The 20,627-nt window shown below is 46.3% G+C and overlaps 1 protein-coding gene across 1 annotated transcript in view; it reads right to left on the bottom strand.

Moving 5' to 3' along the window:
• The window catches only part of LOC119382948 (cytochrome P450 6B1), a 30,262-nt gene that overhangs the window by 3,794 nt on the left and 5,841 nt on the right, over positions 1–20,627 (bottom strand). Inside the window, exons 4-12 of the mRNA XM_037650885.2 lie at positions 20,429–20,525; positions 12,324–12,449; positions 10,815–11,052; positions 6,193–6,323; positions 5,363–5,450; positions 4,419–4,488; positions 3,732–3,840; positions 1,908–1,999; positions 1,068–1,208 (exon numbers count right to left, since the gene is read on the bottom strand). Coding sequence (XP_037506813.1) covers positions 1,068–1,208; positions 1,908–1,999; positions 3,732–3,840; positions 4,419–4,488; positions 5,363–5,450; positions 6,193–6,323; positions 10,815–11,052; positions 12,324–12,449; positions 20,429–20,525 — 1,092 coding nt within the window. The remainder of the gene's footprint in view (positions 1–1,067; positions 1,209–1,907; positions 2,000–3,731; positions 3,841–4,418; positions 4,489–5,362; positions 5,451–6,192; positions 6,324–10,814; positions 11,053–12,323; positions 12,450–20,428; positions 20,526–20,627) is intronic.

Raw genomic sequence — 20,627 nt, 5'->3', positions numbered from 1 at the left:
TTTAAACACCACACATGCTGATGGGGGGGGGGGGGGTATGTTTTATTACTACTTTACAGTAATGGCAGGGATAATCGCTTTGTGGTCGCTGTGGTAGACCGTGATTGGTTCCGCGGCCATTGTCAGCAAGACGAATTTGTTCGTTTCGTCGAGCATTGTATTCACGCTGTTCATCTGGTGTCTTTAGTTTCCGTGGCCTACCCAAGGCAGTCTTAGAATGAATTGAAGGAGTTGCTAGAAGGGCCTCCATTTTGTATATGAAAGAAGGAAACACACGCTGGGAGAAGGAGGGGCCGTTTGACATCATTCGAAGCCCTCGTGTGAAGTGCAAAGCAGCTGCAACCTATATCTTTACTGGAGACGCGTGGGAGGGTGTTCCCATTGTTCACAGTCGCCTTATCACTCAGCATGTGGGTTTGATGCTTGATTTGCGGTTTTGTTTATTGAAACGAGTACTGAGCTCTATGTTGTACGCCTGATTGCGAAGCAAGACATGCCGTTTGCCTTCAGTTGTTAAAGGGCCCCTAAACCACCCAGAGGTCGAAATTTAGTTGCGGCGTTGCAGCTGTGCACGAGTCCACAGCGAAAGCTTTCGCCGGCTCGTCTGTCCACCTCTCCGAATGCTCTTCCTCAGCGTCCGAGGTGAAAACGCAAGAAACGAGCGCATCTGCTGGCAGAGGAGCACGCGAGCGCGAGCGCCTGTTGGTGGTTTAGGGGCCTGGCGTTTTGTGTTTACACCACGTAGGCCACGCGTTTTTCTGCCCACGGAGACAGAACCATTTGGGGGTAGATGTATGCAGCTTCGCCGTAAAAATGCTACTTTAACACGAGAACACAAATTACCTTAAAACACTTGCTTGCCCACATTTCAAACAAGTATAATAATCGGTATCACTTATATTTCTTTCAAGTTGTACGTTCTTTAAGTTAGAAAGAGACTCGCTTCTGTGGCGTTTCAGTAGTTTTGTGTCTGTTTCCTTGCTCGCGTACCTGCTTCCTGGTGCATGTGACATGAAATTATGAGCCAAGAGAGTGTGTATAGGAGGGTATGCGAATATAATCCTAACCTGTCGGGATTAAACTCCATGGGGTTAGAGAAATATCGCGAGTCCGTTAGTATCTGGTACTGCGCTGCCATGAAGTTTGTGCCAGCCTTAAATTTGATGCCGTTGTACTCAAAGTCTTCTTTCGCTTGCCGTGTCACAAACCTGCAAGAAGAATATCAGAAACATTATGACCCAATTGAGTATGATATTAATTCATCTATAGCGGAGATGAATAATGAGTTGACTGCGAACGCTTTCAATTTGAGTTTACTTCAATCGTGATTTGCACATTTTACAGGATTATTATGAATGCAGAAAATATCTGATACTTGAGCAGCTCTACTTTATTGTTACTGAGATTGTTTGAAGGTTACGTATGGTACTGTTGTTTTGCTCATGCGATTTTTGTAACTGTACATTTATATGAAAATGTGTTGATATCGTTGAGCTGAATGACACATTTAAAAAGGTATGTGGCTAATTTATTGCGCATTACGATCATGCAGAGGGTGTTTTCCACTTAACTTGTTTGTTTTCTACAGAGCAGAGCAGTTGAAGCCAGAACACCTTTCTTAGATTGGTAACTTTCTTCGCACAACAAACATTTTGTGGTATTTAACAGTTCTGCTGACAGCGGCTATACATGACTGCACAAGAAAACGCCAGCCCTCGCCGTTTCTGTTTAAGCGGCTCTTTTGGTAGAAGATAGCGAGGCGCCTTTAAAACAGACAGTACAAAATGCATTTATTAACAAGGGAAGTTGCTTGTTGCACTTCTGCTCAGTAATAAAAGGCTCGTAGTTTTGAGCTATGCGCAGATTTTCGTAGGTTATTATCGCAGTGTCACAGAAAGCATACTCACGTTAGTCCCGGTGGATAAAGGCGTAGCCCTTCGTCTACTACTTTCTCCAAGTACTTCAGCTTCTTCATGACTGTTTCATAGTCCAAAGAACCCTATGAAGGTAGACATGAATGCCGTTTTCTTGAACATTGCGAGATTCTTGACACATGCGACGCACTGTTTGAACACCAAGAAGGACGCACAAAAAACACACGTAGTACACAGGACGAGCTTGTGTACTGCGTGTGCTTTTTTTGTGCGTCCTTCTTGGTGTTCAAACAGCACGTCACAGGTCTCAGCTATGCACAACCGACTGGCCCCTACTATGGCTCTCTTAATGCTGGATTCCCAAAAGAAGTACAAATTTCTCGTAAAATGTATCCAGCATTTCGTTAAAGCATTTCTCTATCCTTCTCTCTCTCTCGTAAAATGTAGCCTCTAACATAAATGTTCTCTCTACTCTGCTCTGGTCATTCAGTAAAATAAGACGATCAAATAATGCTCTGTTCCCCAACTGTCAATTTTTGAAGCGTAGTTTTCGTTGCCTACCCTCTAAATTTGGTGAAAAAAATGTGTTTCGTGACTTCGGCACAAAGCCGTAAATGAGCAAATACGTTTTTGCAAAATCTGATTGTGATTCTAGGTGCGGCTTTGTAAATCAAGGCAAGGCCCGACGTAGAATAATTCTGGTTATCTAGAATTTTGATGAAACCATGACCCTTCGCTGGCAAAGGCTTAAATATTTATTAATATATGTCTGCATTCGACCTGTGATAGAGTATTTAAGTCAATGTTCCGCCATTTGGACTCATATGTCCGGCGGCCTAATGAACTGTAGCATTTGCAGGGTGGTTGCAGGGATCAAGCGTCCATTCTACAAGAATTACGGCAGTTTCTTCATTTATTTTGTGACTTCCTTTTGAAATTAGTGAATTAAAGCCGTTGTCTGTGAATTCCTGTTAACATTATGAAGTACATGACAAATGACATTTATAAAAGTTGTATACGAATGCATAAAAGAAATACAGCGCTACCTTACATGGTGTTTTTTCGTCGTGTAGGCATTACAAGTTGACAATAATGCAGCCGTGAATCACGAAGAACAACTCATTTCTATTTATCTTATTGTAAAACATTCATATCTTGCATCACTTATAATAGCGCATATGGTCCTGCATGTATTTCATGATATCGCTTGTATGGCTCTATTACTGTGAATTTTACTGTGTACTGGAACGACAAGTGGACACGCTTAAAAATGATGTTCAATGGAACAATCTGTACTTGTTTAACTATAACCCGGCTATCTCAAGTATATCTGGCGGAATGTTTGTTCTGCTACGAACACAAACCACACTGTTTTGCTAGTTAATCTTTCATGTGGATACAGGCGCATCTTTTTTTTTCTGATACAAGAGCAAGGGGATGTTTACGAGTAGTCATCAAGTATATAGAAGGTATCCCCGAGGCGCTGAGAGTAATGATTGCAGGTTACAACTTTCCCCGTGACTTAAACTGAAAATTGACGTGCGTACGTCTTAGGAATCAATGGTTACCAAAGGATAGCCGAAACATAGACGAAGGCTCTCCTAGATGAAGCATTCGAGCAAGTCTGTGTCTATGGTTTGTGTGCATATGTTCGCGTGTTTCTCTCTCTCAATCTCAGGATAATTCTTCGCCCTTCATGTCTGTCCGCAAGAGAGGCTCGGATGTAAATTCCTAACATCTCTTTATACAACACAACCAATATTTTTCTATCTATATGAATATCGCCTAAGACCTCTGAAAATGATAAAGAATCACACATAATGGTTTGTTTCTCTTCCTAAAGGCGGCGTCACTTACGTTGGTGCCGATCGCATCGATCACTTCTTGCCGAAGTTTCTCTTGTACATCCGGGTGCTTTGCTAATGCGAAGAATATGTAGCTTAGAGCTGTTGCTGTAGTTTCAAACCTGCGTTCGTTCAAGTGAAGTTTGTCATAGTGAACGTGTACAGGCGTTGAAATGAAAATAAGAAAGAGACATGCAGACAGATGGAGCCGGTGTGATCAAATGTGGCCCATTGAGTGATGTCTCGAAAATCACTTTTACGACAAGGGCACTTCCAATTGTTATGTCAGCAATTACGTTCCTTGACCTCTCTCTCTTTTTTCATTGATTGACTTCCTTACCGTACATTATGCGATCTCTTATTCTCTTTTCATATTAGGCCCTGCGGAGAGTGGGCTGTATACGAGCTGCCAAAGAATGCATTTATTAAGCTCACGAAGAGGATTTCGCTTACTGAAACGAAACGTTTCCTCCTTGCAAACAGTTTTTCGTAAACCGGCGTTGAACACAAACAATTTAGCATTTGGCTAAAGCCTTTCTCCCGAAGTTTAGTGGTATATCTAAATCGAGGGTATCGCTGTATATTAGTGCCACATAACCTTGTCTGTATTCTCAAGTTGTTAAAGCATAGAATAAACCCCAATGTTCAAGTTTCAAGAGATCCATGAATATCCGACAATTCGTGTTACTTTGGTTCTTACCCAGCGATGAAAAGCACAGAAGAGGCGTTTATAATTTCTTCGGTTGTTAGAGCTCTGCTCCTAACGCTTCCTGAAAAAGAAGCGAGGAGAATGTTTAATTCATAGCATTTTAAAACCATAAGTTTATTTTCATAAGAAACAAGATTATGTTCTGGCTAGCGACGTACCTATTAGGAACACGGATATTGAATCCAGTGAAATCAACGATGAAATAGTTTTTCTATTTATATTTAATGCTAAAGTAAAGAGACCGAACGTAAATGAACGCTAACGAAGAATCCAGCATTCATTCGGTACACTCCTCTGACTCGCGCGTTTCTTTTATTGCGATAGCGATTATATGGACAGTCTCCGCTGGATTTTGCCGTCGCCGCCGTCATGCACCGTATATGTATAAGTACGTATATATATATATATATATATATATATATATATATATATATATCAAAGTCCCAAAGAAAAGTAATACATAAAAATGCTTCCGAAGCGCGGAATCGAACCAGCGACCTCTCTTTCCGCAGCGCGTGGCGCTAACCACTACTCCAGAAAGCGCAGATCCTTCAGGTAGCTAACGGCGAGCGTTATATGCACACTCTTTACCGTTGGCAGGACTCAGAGACGGCAGGCGCTTATAAGCTTTTTTTTTTTTTTTCTGCGGGAGTTATCATACCGCGATGCTCCCAAGAACAAATGTATCCTGATAGTTCACAGGAGAGCTTAAAATTCTTTTTTCCAACTGCTTAGTCATTTCTAAGCCACCTCGTTGTATTTTGATAGATCATATCCACTGCGGAATGATATCGCTATCGCGACAAGAAAATGATAAAGCGCTCCAATTAGGTCTCGTAGGGGCTCTAAGGGTGGTACTAACCAATTATCAGCTTTATGTAGTACACTTTATATCGCAAAAATGAAATGAAAACGAAACTAATGTCAGGAGCTACCATTTCCAACTTTGTAGTCGCCACGTTCCTCTTCAGCCTCGACGTACTCAGCGTCGAGGAGATTTTGCAAGATGTCAGGCTTTCGTAGCTGCAGAAGAATAAAAAAAAATGAAACGGCTAGTTTCTCGTAAGTCAACAGATGGCAATGAGTGCTTTAGCTTTGCGAGAGTATTACAGATATTTCGGACAGTAAAGTAGTTAACAAGGTTTTTTTTTTTTCAGTTTCAATGTTTGCGTTTCAGCGAGTTATTAACTCTATGTAATAATAACCCTCCAGTCGTAGAAATTCACAGTGATGCTCTTTTCGATTTGTTTGGCAAGGGCTTCTTTACTGATAAAAAGTTGTGAGTACTTGTGCAAAGAATGATTCACGAACTCAAGAAATAGCCGTCCACGCTCTGCTATTCATGCTACGCACTAACTTTAAATCACGCCGCGTACTTTAGACATAGGAGGTGCTACTGGGACCCTGACCGCACAGCTCATCATCCCAGAAGGCCATACTGACCCTTCTGCGATAAATACTCTAGGGAAACTTATCAATTGGTTGCAGTGTATAGCTGCAACGCCCTCATGTCTTGAGCATTCGAAGAATGCAACACAGTTTCTCTCTCTCTTCAGTTCCCGCTTCCATTCCCCACATGTATAAGAAGCAAACCGAACAAAGCATATGTAGCCACCCTCCCTTTCCATCACTCCCAATCTCTCTATTTCTCTCACCGCGTTTACAATAGTGTACTTTTTGACCTGTGCATAAAGGTAACGTAAGCGCAAATACATACAGGTAGCGTGCATTCTTAATTCACGATTGCAAAAAGGTATCCACTCACCGAGGGATTGCTTTTTCTCAGCTGAATGACCTTGGCTGTCTGTTTATTCAGGTTCTCAAATGTATACTCTCCTAAGAGAGGCGAGAGCCAGTAGAAAGGCTTCATGAGTAGCCCGAAGGCTGTCGTACTCTCTAAAGAAAAAAGAACGAAATAAACTGACTGAGAATGTTTTCTACGCGAGGAAACCTTCATCGCTGCCACAATCATTGTACGGCGTGTCTGCGTCGAGAGAGAGAGAATAAACGTTTATTGCGAGCAAGCGCACTGTGCGCCTAAGTTGGGCGGCTTCCTTATTCCAGGTAACCGAGGGTCTTCGCCATCTCCCGTGCCCGTTGAACCAGGCTGCGCTGATTTTTCAGGCCTGGGTCCGATAGCTAGGCCTCCCACTACTGTTTGGTTAGTGTAGCTGTGCTAGGGTTTTGTACGCATCCCCATACCATATGGCATAGAGTGTCCAGGACATCACAGTACTTGCAGCTGTACGAGAGCTCAGTCGGTGAGACGCGGTACGAGACATCCAAGACATCTCACAACATCTGACATCCAAGAGAAGGCAAACGCGGGAGGGGGAGACAGAAAGTTAGGTGGGCAGATGTGATTAAGAAATTCGAGGGTATAACGGGGCCGCAGCAAGCCCAGGACCAGGTTGATTGGCGGAACATAGGAGAGGCGTTTGCCCTGCAGAGCGCGCAGTCAGGCTGATGATGATGATGGTGATGATGATCCTGCCAAACTTGACACTTTGTGGCACTCGACAGTGCTTGACAATAAGATAATTACTTCCCCCGTATTCTTTCATGGGAATGAGCACATGCGTGGGATAATAAAGTGCTTGAAATGTGCTCGGAACGTCTAGGCATAACCATTGATCCTGCCAAGATCGAACGAGCACATCGCTTGGGCAAGTACAGCAGCGGGAAATGTCGGCCAATCATTGTGAAATTCACGTTTTTTTAAAGACAAGCAGCAGATTCTAGAGAACGGTCACAAATTGAAAGGCACGCACTTTTCAGTGCGAGACGATTTTTTCCCTTCAAACAAGGCTCGCGAGGAAAAAATTGTTGACGTTTTCGAAAACAAAAAATACGCCGTTCAAGCTCAATGTCGACAAACTTCGAATAGATAACTGTATTTATATGTACGATACTACGGCTGACTCTATCAAGCAATGCACAGAATAGCTAGCGCGTAGAAACAAACCCACACGTGTTCCTACTAATCCTCCTTCCTTGCCTCAAAACAGAAATTTACACTCGGCGCTATCACTGTCCTTCACTAACATACGTAGCATAATTCCTAAGGCCACGGAACTCTGCTCATATCTCGAAAACAGCGATTGCGATATCCTGTTGCTTACCGAAACGTGGTTAAATTTCGATATTGCTGATACAGAAGTCCTACCCGACTTAGATCAATTTAGCATCTTCAGAAAAGACAGGGACGATAGGCGGGGAAGGGGCGTTCTCATTGCTGTAAGGAATCACATCGTATGTTCCATCATAGACACTGCTACTACGATAGAAATATTATGGATCTGCATTACGCATAACATGTCTAAATCCGTTCTTGGCATTTGCTATCGACCGCCAGATAGCCCAGACACATTCCTTACTAACTTGCATGACAACATTGCCGAAATCAGAAGCAAGTTTCCAAAAGCCAATATGCACATTTTCGGTGACTTCAATTATCCTGAAATTGATTGGATTAACTTGCGTGCTTCCTCACGAAACTGTCGTGATTTTATTAATCTCACCCTGGATTTTTCATTCGCACAGTTAGTCGACATACCCACCAGAGATAAAAACACATTATATTTAGTACTAACATCTGCTCCAGAGACTGTCGGTGTCATAGGTTGTATTGATGGCTTTAGTGACCATCGCCTTCTAGAACTAACAATTGAAATACCGTCCACCACTCGCCACGCCAAGCCAAAGAACATATTGAACTATAAAAAAGCTGACTTTAGAGCGATCAATAACGGCCTGAAATCATTTTCCGAAACTTTCTTAAAAACATTTTCACACAGGTCGGTTAGTGAAAACTGGATTGCCTACAAAGAGAAATTAACGGAACTAACCCACGCTCATATACCCCGCACAAGGCTACGTGTAAGCGTATCAAAACCTTGGTTCCATAGGTCACTTCTAACACTGAAGAACAAAAAGAAACGCCTTTTCAAAATTGCGAAACGAACCGGCACAGAAGCATCACGGAAAAAACACAAGGATTTCGAAAGGGAATAGTGTAACGCTATTCTTAGTGCTAAAAAGCAATTTTATTCGCATGGACTTCCCGCCCTCATTAAAGACAACCCCAGAAGGTTTTGGCAAACGATTGCTCCTCCAAATACCCGTGATGACATAGTGTTATTGGACAGTAGTGGGAACCCTGTTGCACAAGAGCACTGCTCAGGAATACTGAATAATTACTTCACAGCTGTATTTACTCAGGAGGACCTCTCAAATATGCCACTGCCTTCTGAAGTAAACTATCAGTACATGGCACCTATAGTAATTACATCCCAAGGTATTTTAACGTTGATCAACAAACTTAAATTATCTAGTAGCTCCGGCATAGACGGCATTAACTCGAAAATCCTGAAAAACACTGTCAACATTTCCAGCACCATCTTGGCCTACATATTTGAACAATCCTTATTAACAGGTGAGATACCCAACGATTAGAAGGTGGGGAAAATTATTCCCGTCTATAAGACCGGAGATAAACGCTGTGTTACAAACTACAGACCCATATCACTAACAAGTATTCCATGCAAAATGCTCGAACACATCATCGCTTCTAACTCTGCTCAGTTTCTGGAAAATAACGACTTCTTCTTTGCGAATCAGCATGGTTTCAGGAAAGGGCTCTCATGTGAAACACAACTCATCGAATTTACTCACGAACTACACCAGAATATGGAATATTCTGGTGTAGTTCATCGACTCTGGTGAATATTCTGAATATTCGACTCTGGTTCATCGATTCTGGTGAACATTCATCAACTTTTCGAAAGCGTTTGATCGCGTCGCCCATACCCGCCTTATAGCTAAACTGTCATCTTTACATCTTGATTCGTTAACAACATCGTGGATTCGCAATTTCTTATCATCTCGCAAACAGCTGACAGTCATAGGCGATCATTGCTCCAAGTGACGTCACATCTGAAGTCGCACAGGGAAGTGTATTAGGCCCCTTATTGTTTCTAATTTTCATCAATGACCTTCCCGACGGAATTGTATCTAACATCAGGTTATTCGCGGATGATTGTGTCGTCTATCGTAAGATTTCCTCGCATACTGACCACATCACCTTGCAGAAGGATCTTGACAGAATCACCAACTGGTGTTCATCTTGGCACATGACCCTCAACACGGATATATGCAAGTTGCTTACTTTCAGTCGTAAACACACCAACTCGACATTCCATTACTCGCTTAGCAATAATTTTGTAAACGAGGCATCTATGTACAAATACTTGGGTATACATCTGACATCAGATTTAACTTGGTCTATCCATATAGAAAAAGTAACCTCAAAGGCATCGCGTACACGTGGGTACCAAAAACGAAATCTTCGGGATGCACCGTCAGCTACACGTAAACTTGTCTATTTATCATTCCTCCGTCCGCAACTCGAATTTGCATCACCCATATGGTCACCCCATCAGGCATATTTGGTTCATCAACTCGAATCCATACAAAGTCGTGCAGCTCGTTTCATCGTTGGCGACTACAGGCGAACATCGAGCGTGACTGATATGAAGTCGAAGCTATCACTTCCATTGTTAGAGACGCGTAGGAACATTGCACTTACCAGCCTCCTTCATAAAATTATCTGGTCTCATCATACATCTACACTACCGCTTATTCATGCGCATCGTATATCCCGTCGCCTTCACAACCATCGAAGTTTGCAGCGTCTGTTCGGACGAACGAAGGCTTTTAATTCATCGGCTTTGCCCCGTGCCATAAATCATTGGAATAATCTTCCAGATAATGTGGTGGACTTACGCGACCCTGACGACTTCAAGCGAGAACTTCACGTTATGTTTTCGTAACTTTTTTTTTTCTTTCTTCCTTCTTTGTGCTTTTTCTTTCCACGTACATACGACATTGTTTAATGATGTTTGCATTGCGCAAAATGTGTCGCTCTTCTTTGTTTAAACATTTGCTTACTGAAGTGTGGTTTTCTTTCCAGATGCAAGAATATTATTGCGCATTTCCTATCGTTTCCAGCCAAATCACTACTAATACGAAACGTTCAGTGTGTTAAAAACAATTGTATTAAGCGTCACTTACCTGTTCTTGATCTACTAACACATGCTCCAAACTGTTCGGATTATGATGCAAGACCTCCCTCACATAATGTTCCAATGGGAACCTGTGATGTACTTGAATAAATAAATACTCTCGAGCATATTCATAGAAAACGCGAGTTTATTCTGCCTGATAGTTTTATTCAGTATGGCTTACAACTGTGGACCTCCTGCTGAATATTGTGCCTTTAGTAATCTGCATCTCTCGCGCAGGTCGATCAGCTTCCTTTATAACCGGCAAAAAGACTGAATTAGGGACAGGTGGTGTATTTTCTAAAATTCGGTTAGTAGTACTCACGTGCGATCTTGTGAAGAGGGCCCTTCATGGTGCCCCTTAAAGTAGCCTTGGCGATGGCAACGAGTGGGTGATCAGGATTCCCTTGAAAGCGCTCGTCAATGCCGAACGATCCTCGTGCCACGTAGTCCATGGAGAGTTCCTCCAACTTGCGAATCATGAGCACTTCTTCCCCGGTATCCGCGTGCTTTTCCAATGACTTGATGAATATGTTCGCATCTTCTTCGAGGTGAGGCATCATCTAAAAAGTTTCGACAGTATATTTAGGCGATTTGTTCGGTAATTATCGAGGATGGCATACTCAGCCATTCTTTAGGCTGCTGTACTCCTATACTTCTTGCAGTGATGAACGGAGCAGAGCATCAATGTTTCTTGTAACTTGTAGGAGACACAGGAGGAGACTCCTATAGCACTGTGTCGTCGTACGTTTTTTTTATTATTATTAAATCTGCTTAAGGAGACGTTGGTACCTATACATGGCTCTGGCTACTCCTCTTCCCTTACTTATTAATTAGCACCACGAACTTATAAATAACAGTAGAGTACTGTAAAACTCACTCACGGTAATGTCCTTTTAAAATGAATGTTCTCCCGTCATGCACAATGTCCACGTTTCTTTCTGGCGTCCATGTCCCTTGCAGCGCCGCAACGAAGCTTGAGAAATGATCCTAAAACCTCCGCATCAGTAATTAGCTAACCATACCTTGCGTTTTAATATTAGCCAACACGTTGCCTTAACTTCTTCAACGTTTATTGAATGGTTTATATTTTTCTGGGTTTGTATTACTATAGACTTACGCAACTAACTAAACGCTCATTTGCAACGCATAACTCTGGTCATGAAGACTTCGAGCGCACGTCGTCGGTGCAAAGCAGTCGGCAAACTTTTCATACGTTGTATTGTCCATAAGAGATATTCTCTCCATTACGAATAACTTTAGAGGAACGTTAGCCTTCTGCTGTTCCATACGTTTCATTTCTCCGTTTTTAGCGTAAATGCAATATTCTCACTAAGCTTAAATGACATATTTAGGACTGTCACCAAATGTACTCTTGACATGTAGTAACTGTGCCATATTACTGAAAAGTATTTCTAATAACCACGCGTGACATTTTCACTTGAACTTCAATTCACGTAAACTGCAAACGCCTTGAAAACCAACGAAATAAAACAGAATAGAAGAATAATTCGCAGCTGCTTACCATGCTAATCCCACTTTTTGAGCTTCTCTATTGAAAGTACAATTGTTTCTAGGCTGAACCTTCAGAGAACCTTACTTTATTTGCAGTCATTAGAGTCACATTCATCAGGATTGATTTCTTAAGTATTTATTTCTTCTCAGTTCTTAATTGCATTGAATACACTGATAATTAAGAAGAGCAACAAATGCTAATGCATTTGTTGCTGTATTTATCAGCGTATTCTAAGCCCATAATTTCGGGCCAATACTTCGCTGCGTGTATGTGCCCTGTACTAAGAGGTCATCATTATGATCATTGTTTGATGTTCACCTGTTTAAGCTTGTTGGCACTCATCCCATAGGTCACAGACGACCGAATACTTTTCCAGGGAAGCCCTCCAACGTGCATGATGGACTTTTTCAAGACGGGATGCATTTGGTCAGTCATCATTGTAAACTGTAACAAAGAAGAAAAAACATGCACGACAGCATTTTAAGCGTCAAAGTGATCATCTTATGTAAACCAATATGTCCGTCAAGGCCCTAGGGCAGAACCAACACTATATGTTAACCAGTTTCGAGTGTTATGTTGTTTCGGCTTGACAAATTACACTCGAAAAGCTTTTAAGTAAAATTGATAATTCACCTTTCAGTAAACATCACTCCAAGAAGATCAATGTAGCATCCTATTTAAAGTACAGCGCTGTACAGCGCTGTACTTTAAAGGGGTCATGAACCACTTTTCCAAGTAATGATCTAATGGCCTCAGTATCGGAGTGTACTGCCTCCCGAATCGATTGCCGCAAAAATTTCTCGACTCCGTCAAGAATCAGCGGAGTTACGGGGGTTTGGCGCACGCTCCCAGCGCTTTCTCTCTTTTCTCGTGCCGGCGAGCGCAGTGGAAGCTAGACAGGGAGGGATTGCATGGGGGAAAGAAGTTACGCCAGCGCGCGTCATGAAACGCGATCGCTCTCCCGCTGTGATTCGCTTGCGCGAGTGCGGCTACCGTGTACTGAGGAGTGCGGCGCCGGCAAGTGGCGGCACCCCGCGGCAAGAAGCGCATCTGATCCGAACGCCGCTCTCGATTTACGTCGGCTATCGGCCAATAAGCATGCTATGTCTCTTGCGACGTACAGCGGACAGATGCCCCGCCCACCGACGAGAGTGAGAACCGGCCTCTGTTTGAAATGAGGGTGCCTGGGGAAACGGCAACTTCGCGCTCCGCTTGTGGCCATTACGCGGCGCGCACGACTGTAATATTTGGCAGAGCACTTCATAGCCGTGTCAGCTTTCCGCAGGATGTGTTTTTTCAATCAGCCCAAGGGGTGCTTCATGACCCCTTTAAGAACAAGAGAGTATGCATCGCAATTCTAAGGCAGCAACAAGGACTAGAGCAGCTGTTTTTATGCGAAATGCCGTCTTTGTGTTTAAACATCTAAATATCATGCTTTTTATCCATTTTTATCGACACTGTTTAAGGTGAGATTTAAGGTCGAGGTTAGTTCAGGTCGAGCATAGTCAACAAGCCGCACGAATAGTGCCGTTACGTATTCGTAAGGCGGAGTCGGCGTCACATACAGTTAATCAATCAATCAGTGATTGATTGATAACTCTATGTGACGCCGACTTCTCATTACAACGTAGAAGAAACTCACGTCAGCAAAAAAAAAAAAACTTCGGCAGATCCCACGCCTTGTGGGAATCGGTTTCATGCGAAGCCATCAGTGAGTACTTCTGCTCTGTATTTTATGGTTTTGAGCCAAGCGTTACGAGGTGGATCGTCGTGTTCTTGTAAGTGTAGTAGCGGTGTGAACATTGTTGGCTTACCATGCACGTCGACAACACTGGCGTTCAAAGCGTAACTTATGGTGCGACGTAACGTCAGCCCTCACGTTAGAGTACATACTCCAGTATTATCGAAACTAAGTTCACTTTATCGTGCAATAATGTGAATATCATATGTAACTTTCGCTAATATATTCCTCCGGAGTCGAGCAATGTTTCAATATAGCATGTTGAATCACATAAATACAAATGTAATATTTATTAGAATACTACAAAAGCGGAGCCAACACTGGAACCACAGACGTTAATCTGATATGACGGCAGTATCGTAGGAGTACATATGTAGTGTTTATTGCTTTCTTGTAAAATTAGATATCCAACACCACAACCACAATTGATGTTGCACCGACATTACGCCTGCATAGGCTGTTTTTCCAAGCCAGTTTATAGGCCTGGCGTGGCTGTGCGGTAGAATACCTCATAGTCACTCAAAATGCTTGGGTTCCATTCCTGCTCGGATCCTATTTTTCTTTCCATTCATCGGGTACACGCTACCGATGTCGGTTTTTCTTAACGCCCTCGCATTCAAATTACCAATGCCTGTTCTCGCAGTTCATGGGCAGATATAAACTGTCAATCACCTGTGGCGGATACCCGTACACCGCGGCCCGTGGTAAACGGGTATGAACCACACGTTTCTGGAGGAAAGGGTTTGACGACGTACGCGACAGGATTTTCACGTTATTAGTGTCATGACCCGAGAGTCATATTGATCAAATCCTCTTACCTTCCCACGCCAATATTGGTCTACACGAAGCTAAGGAGGCGATCATGAGAGCACCCAGACGTACGCGGCTAGATAGAGTGATATATATATATATATATATATATATATATATATATATATATATATATATATTAGCGAAGCGTTCCTACTGCGTAATGGGTCGTCCTCTCGAGCGCCTTCCAGTGGGTCGTTCTCTTCTCTGAGAGCACGCTCCTCGTGCAGAGTGTCGGCCCCGCTTTGACTGTCGCTGCCGTGCGCCGTCGATGAGTCCCCGTTAATAAACGTCTTGACAATTTGGTGGAGAGTGCTGTGCCCTTTAAACAACTACGGTCCGCATTCGATGCCCTTGGAGCTTCGATCCCGTACCGTGCCTGCTACCATGACTCAAGACGCCGCCCAGCAAACGCCTCCTCTTGCACCGACGCCATGTCCGGGTGTCCCCCGCATCCGCGACCCTCCTATCTTCACCGGCGCAGATGGCACCGACGTCGAGGACTGGCTCGCGATCTACGAGCGTGTGAGCGTCCCCAATAAATGGGACGAGGCAGGCAAACTGAGCAACCTCGTTTTCTACCTCGCGGGTGTGGCAAGTCTATGGTACAACAACCACGCATCCGATTTCGCTACGTGGTCCGCTTTCAAGACCGCCTCATCGATGTGTTTGGCCGCCCTGCCGTTCGCAAGCTGCAAGCCGAACAGCCGTTACGTGAACGCGCCCAGCAGTCCGGCGAGTCTTTCACGAGCTACATTGAAGACGTGCTCGACTTGTGCAAGAAAGCCAACGCAACCATGTCTGAGGCCGACAAGATCCGGAACGTCATGAAAGGCATCGACGACGATGCCTTCACCATGCTACTCGCCAAAAACCCTCGCACTGTGGCAGAGGTCATCACGCTGTGCCAAAGCTACGAGGAGCTACGCCGGCAGCGGCTGATGACGCGTCGACCTCCATCACGCGACGCCGATCTCGCTAGCTTGTCGGCCGTGTCGGACCACTCCGTCTTACTCGCCGAAATCAAGTCATTCGTGCGGGAGGAAATTGCCCGCCAGTTCTCCTTACTGGCCTTCTCTCACCCGCAGGATGTTGTATAGTCGTCGACCACACTGCTGCCTCCCCTACGCCGGGCTATCGAGCAGGAAATCACGGAGGTCATGCCGGAATACCACCAGCTCCCTCCGGCGTCTGCGCCGCTCAGTTACGCACAAGTTGCAGCCAGGCCGCCCCCAGCGCTCCCTGTGGTGCCCCCGCTAACATATGCAGGAGCCGTCACCAGGCCTCAGGCCTTCGAAGTGAGTGTGCCGGCTGCGTACGCCGACATCGCCCATACGCCCCGACTGCAGCCAACCATGCAGTCGTCACATCAGCAGCCGCCCCGTCCCTCGCGTCCTGCCACGTGGATGGGACCTAGCCCGGCAAACCGATGGCGCACTTCCGACAACCGCCCGATCTGCTTTGCGTGCGGTTGCGCCGGTCACGTAGCCCGCTATTGCAACCGCGTGCAGCCGCCTCGAGTCGAATCAGCCGTCACCAACCAGTCCAGCCGCCCGTATTATGACCCGCTGCCGCCTATATCACCGACGTCACGCCCAGGTCCATCTACCCGTCGGTCACCGTCCCCACGACGCCGCTCACTGTCACCGATGCGGCCTCGTCCGGTCGCACGAGACCAGGAAAACTAGTCGTCGCAGTCCAAGAGGCAAGGGCTGCGACGCTATCGAACAGCCAAAGCCCTCAGCAAAGCCCATCAAACGTAGTAGACGTGTTTGTATATGGTGTGCGCACATCGGCCCTTGTCGACACTGGAGCTGCCGTTTCCGTTATGGACGCTAAATTTAGCCGACTACTACGAAAAGTGACGACGCCACTTTCCGGGCTCTCCCTCCGTGCAGCCAGCGCTCACAGTATTCACCCGACAGCGGTGTGCACAGCCCGTGTCATGATTCAGGACGCTGTCATCACCATAATTTCCTCATGCTCTCATCATCATAATTTCCTCATGCTCTCACGACGTCATCCTGGGATGGGATTTTCTCGCCCGTCACGCCGCCGTAATTCGTTGCGCACCAGCCGAAATAGAGCTCTCACCATTCTCAGATTTGACGCCGGCGGACAGTCCACCGGCTGCGACCAAGGTACTCGTCAAAGACGACACCACGCTTCCTGCAAACTCGTCAGCGGCTGTGTCAGTCTGCTGCACCGGTCTCGCCGACGCCGTTGCACTCCTCTCTCCATCTGACCGCGTCTTCACTAGAAAAGGCTTGTTGGTGCCATTTGCGACCGTGAAAGTCATTCAGGGCGACACCGACATTTTTGTTACGAACCCATCCCCATACATTGTTAGGTTGGTGCGAGGGGAATGTCTCGGCAGAGCTGAAGCCCTCGAAGACGCACAAGTTATGGACGCACCGGGTGACACGCACTGCGCCAACTCCCATTCGCTCAGTGCTGTTTCCACATCTGATTCGTCACCCGCTGATTTATTTGGTTCCTCGATTGCTGAACACCTTACGTCGGTCGAGCGTTCCCAGCTTGTATGCCTGTTGGAAGAATTTCGTTCTTCGTTCGATGTAGCGCAAACTTCTCTCGGCCGCACTTCTGCTGTCACGCACCGCATCGACACTGGCGCCCAACCACCACTGCGGCAACGTCCATATTGCGTGTCGCCAACAGAGCGTCGTGTAATTACCGAGCAAGTCGAAGACATGCTTCGCCGCGATGTTATTCGACCCTCAAACAGCCCGTGGGCGTCTCCTGTCGTTCTCGTTGCGAAGAAGGACGGCTCTGTGCGGTTCTGTGTGGACTACCGACGACTCAGTAAGATCACCCGTAAGGACGTCTATCCCCTACCTCGAATAGACGATGCCATTGACAGCCTGCAAGGAGCAGAGTTCTTTTCATTGCTCGATTTGCGCTCAGGGTACTGGCAAGTCCCCATGGCTGATGACGCTCGACCGAAGACAGCGTTTGTCGCACCCGACGGCTTGTACGAATTCAACGTCATGCCGTTTGGGCTGTGCAATGCGCCCGCGACCTTTGAGCGCATGATGGATACCGTTCTGCGCAACTTGAAATGGCACACGTGCCTATGCTACCTCGACGACGTCGTCGTTTTCGCCCCGGACTTCTCAACACACCTTCAACGCCTGCGGCAGGTTTTGACGCGCTTGCGCGACGCCGGGCTACAACTGAATCTCAAGAAGTGCCGATTTGCAGCACGGCAGCTGACGATACTAGGATATGTGGTGTCCAAGGACGGCATCCTCCCAGATCCAGCCAAGCTTCGGGCCGTGACAGAGTTCCCCAAACCTACGTCCGTCAAAGAACTGCGCAGTTTCGTAGGACTATGCTCCTACTTTCGGCGCTTCATCCGAAACTTCGCGACTATCATATCACCGCTGACGAAGCTCCTTGGAAGTAACGGGCCCCTCAATTCGTGGTCGTCAGAATGCGACGACGCTTTCGCAAAGCTCCGTCGTTTGTTGACGTCTCCTCCCATTCTACGCCACTACGACCCTACGGCCCCTACAGAGGTACACACGGACGCCAGCGGTGTTGGCCTCGGTGCTGTCCTTGCGCAGCGCAAACCTGGGTTCCCGGAATATGTTGTCGCATATGCAAGTCGTACGCTTACTAAAGCCGAGACCAACTACACCGTCACGGAGAAAGAATGCCTGGCAATCATTTGGGCCCTTACAAAGTTCCGACCTTATTTCTATGGTCGCCCATTTGATGTCGTCACCGACCATCATGCACTGTGCTGGCTGTCGTCATTGAAGGATCCCTCACGCCGTCTTGCCCGTTGGGCACTTCGCCTGCAAGACTACGACATCCGCGTGCTGTACCGCAACGGACGTCAGCATGCTGACGCCGACGCCCTGTCGCGCTCTCCCTTGCCTGACGACAATGCCCACAACTCAGCGTCTCACTTTGTCGTTTCTTCCATCGATATTCACACCATCGCTACCGAGCAGCGCAAGGATCAATGGATTGCCTCACTGATAGACTTGCTGACTGATCCATCGGCCACACCATCCACTCGCTTGTTGCGTCGTCAAGCCCACCATTTCGCCGTTCGCGACGACCTGCTCCACCGACGCAATTACAACGGCGACGGCCGCCAGTGGCTACTAGTAATACCCCGCAGTCTGCGTTATGACATATGCGAGTCGTTCCACTCTGATCCGCAGTGTGCACACCCTGGGGTATCGAAAACCTACCACCGCATTCGCCAACGTTACTTTTGGCGAGGGATGTACCGCTACGTGGAGAAGTTCGTTCGCTCCTGCATCGATTGTCAGCGCCGCAAAACTTCAACGCACCTGTCGCCAGCAGGTCTGCAACCTCTACCTTGCCCTGACCGACCGTTTGGGCGCGTTGGCATCGATTTATATGGGCCGCTTCCCCTGACGTCCGCTGGTAACCGCTGGGCCATCGTCGCTGTAGACCACCTCACGCGATACGCTGAAACTGCTGCCCTCCCTGCGGCTACAGCGAGCGATGTGGCCTCCTTCCTGCTCCACCGATTCATGCTGCGTCACGGTCCACCCCAGGAGCTGCTCAGTGATCGAGGCCGTGTCTTCTTGTCGGAAGTCGTCGAAGCCATTCTCAAAGAGTGCAACGTTGTTCACCGCAAAATTACTGCTTACCACCCGCAGACGAATGGCCTCACCGAACGCTTCAACCGCACGCTAGGCGACATGCTCTCGATGTACGTCGCCGCCGAACACACGAATTGGGATGTCATTCTGCCCTTCGTCACGTACGCCTACAATACCGCTCCTCAGAGCACTACTGGTTTCTCACCATTTTTCTTATTGCATGGCAGGCACCCGTCGCACACCATTGACACAATCCTTCCCTACAAGCCGGATCGATCTTAATGTGCGCCTATTTCTGCCACAGCCAGACTTGCTGAGGAGTGTAGCGAGCTCTCCAAGACCTTTACTACGCATAGCCAAGAGCGGCAGAAAAGCATTCGCGGTGACACCACCAGTTCTGCGTCCACGTTCCTTCCTGGAGCACTCGTCTGGCTCTCAGTCCCTACCACTACACCTGGCCTCTCTTCCAAACTACTGCCCAAATACGAAGGCCCCTACCGTGTCGTCGAACGCACATCCCCGGTGAACTACCTCATCGAGCCCATCGACCCATCCTCGGACATGCGTCGTCGAGGGCGCGACATTGTCAACGTGGCGCGCTTGAAGCCCTACCAAAACCCGCTCATAGTGACAAGTTGCTAGGTCGCCAAGCGGCTCCCTTTTCGTAGCCGGGGTAATTGTAGCGAAGCGTTCCTTGTCCTCTCGACCACGTTACAGTGGGTCGTTCTCTTCTCTGAGAGCACGCTCCTCGTGCAGAGTGTCGGCCCCGCTTTGACTGTCGCGCCGTCGCTGAGTCCCCGTTAATGAACGTCTTGACAATATACATATATATACATATATATACATATATATACATACATATATATATATATATATATATATATATATATATATATATATATATATATATGCGGAGATAAAAACGCTCAAAGTACCAAAGGTTCGCTAAGAAATGCTTCGCATTTAAAATATAGATACAAACTTAACTCGCAATTGTCTGGACGACAAATTTCACATTTTGCATATTCGCACTTGAAGTTATTGTAAGGCAAACACAGCAGCGATACAATATCAACAGTCTGGCACAAAACCAACAGTATATAATCTGTCAAATAACTTTTGCCTTAAGTAAAACAATGCATGTAATAGCGAGAATTTCAAATCTGCAATTTCACTACAGCATGTAAGTATGCTGTCATGCACGGCCACTACGACGAAGTGGGATCCGTAAAAAAATTGAAAGACGGACTTGGCAAAATACTCACGCCTCGATCAACGAAGTTTTGAAAGTTGCGCACAAAGATGTGCTCGACGAAGTTTATGTCCCTAGTCACGACAAAAGGAGCGTCGCCATTGTAGAACCTGCACAGGGAAGTTGCATTGGCTTCTGTAAAATTATGTACACAAGCTGCCATGACGTGTTCTCACTTGCGAGCGTGTCAAATCTGGCCACCCGAAAGTGTG

The sequence above is a fragment of the Rhipicephalus sanguineus genome, chromosome 2 (genome assembly GCF_013339695.2).
Source record: "Rhipicephalus sanguineus isolate Rsan-2018 chromosome 2, BIME_Rsan_1.4, whole genome shotgun sequence".
NCBI lineage: Eukaryota > Metazoa > Arthropoda > Arachnida > Ixodida > Ixodidae > Rhipicephalus > Rhipicephalus sanguineus.
The sequence above is the reverse complement of the archived record's forward strand: the minus strand, read 5'-3'. Positions and strand labels throughout refer to the sequence as shown.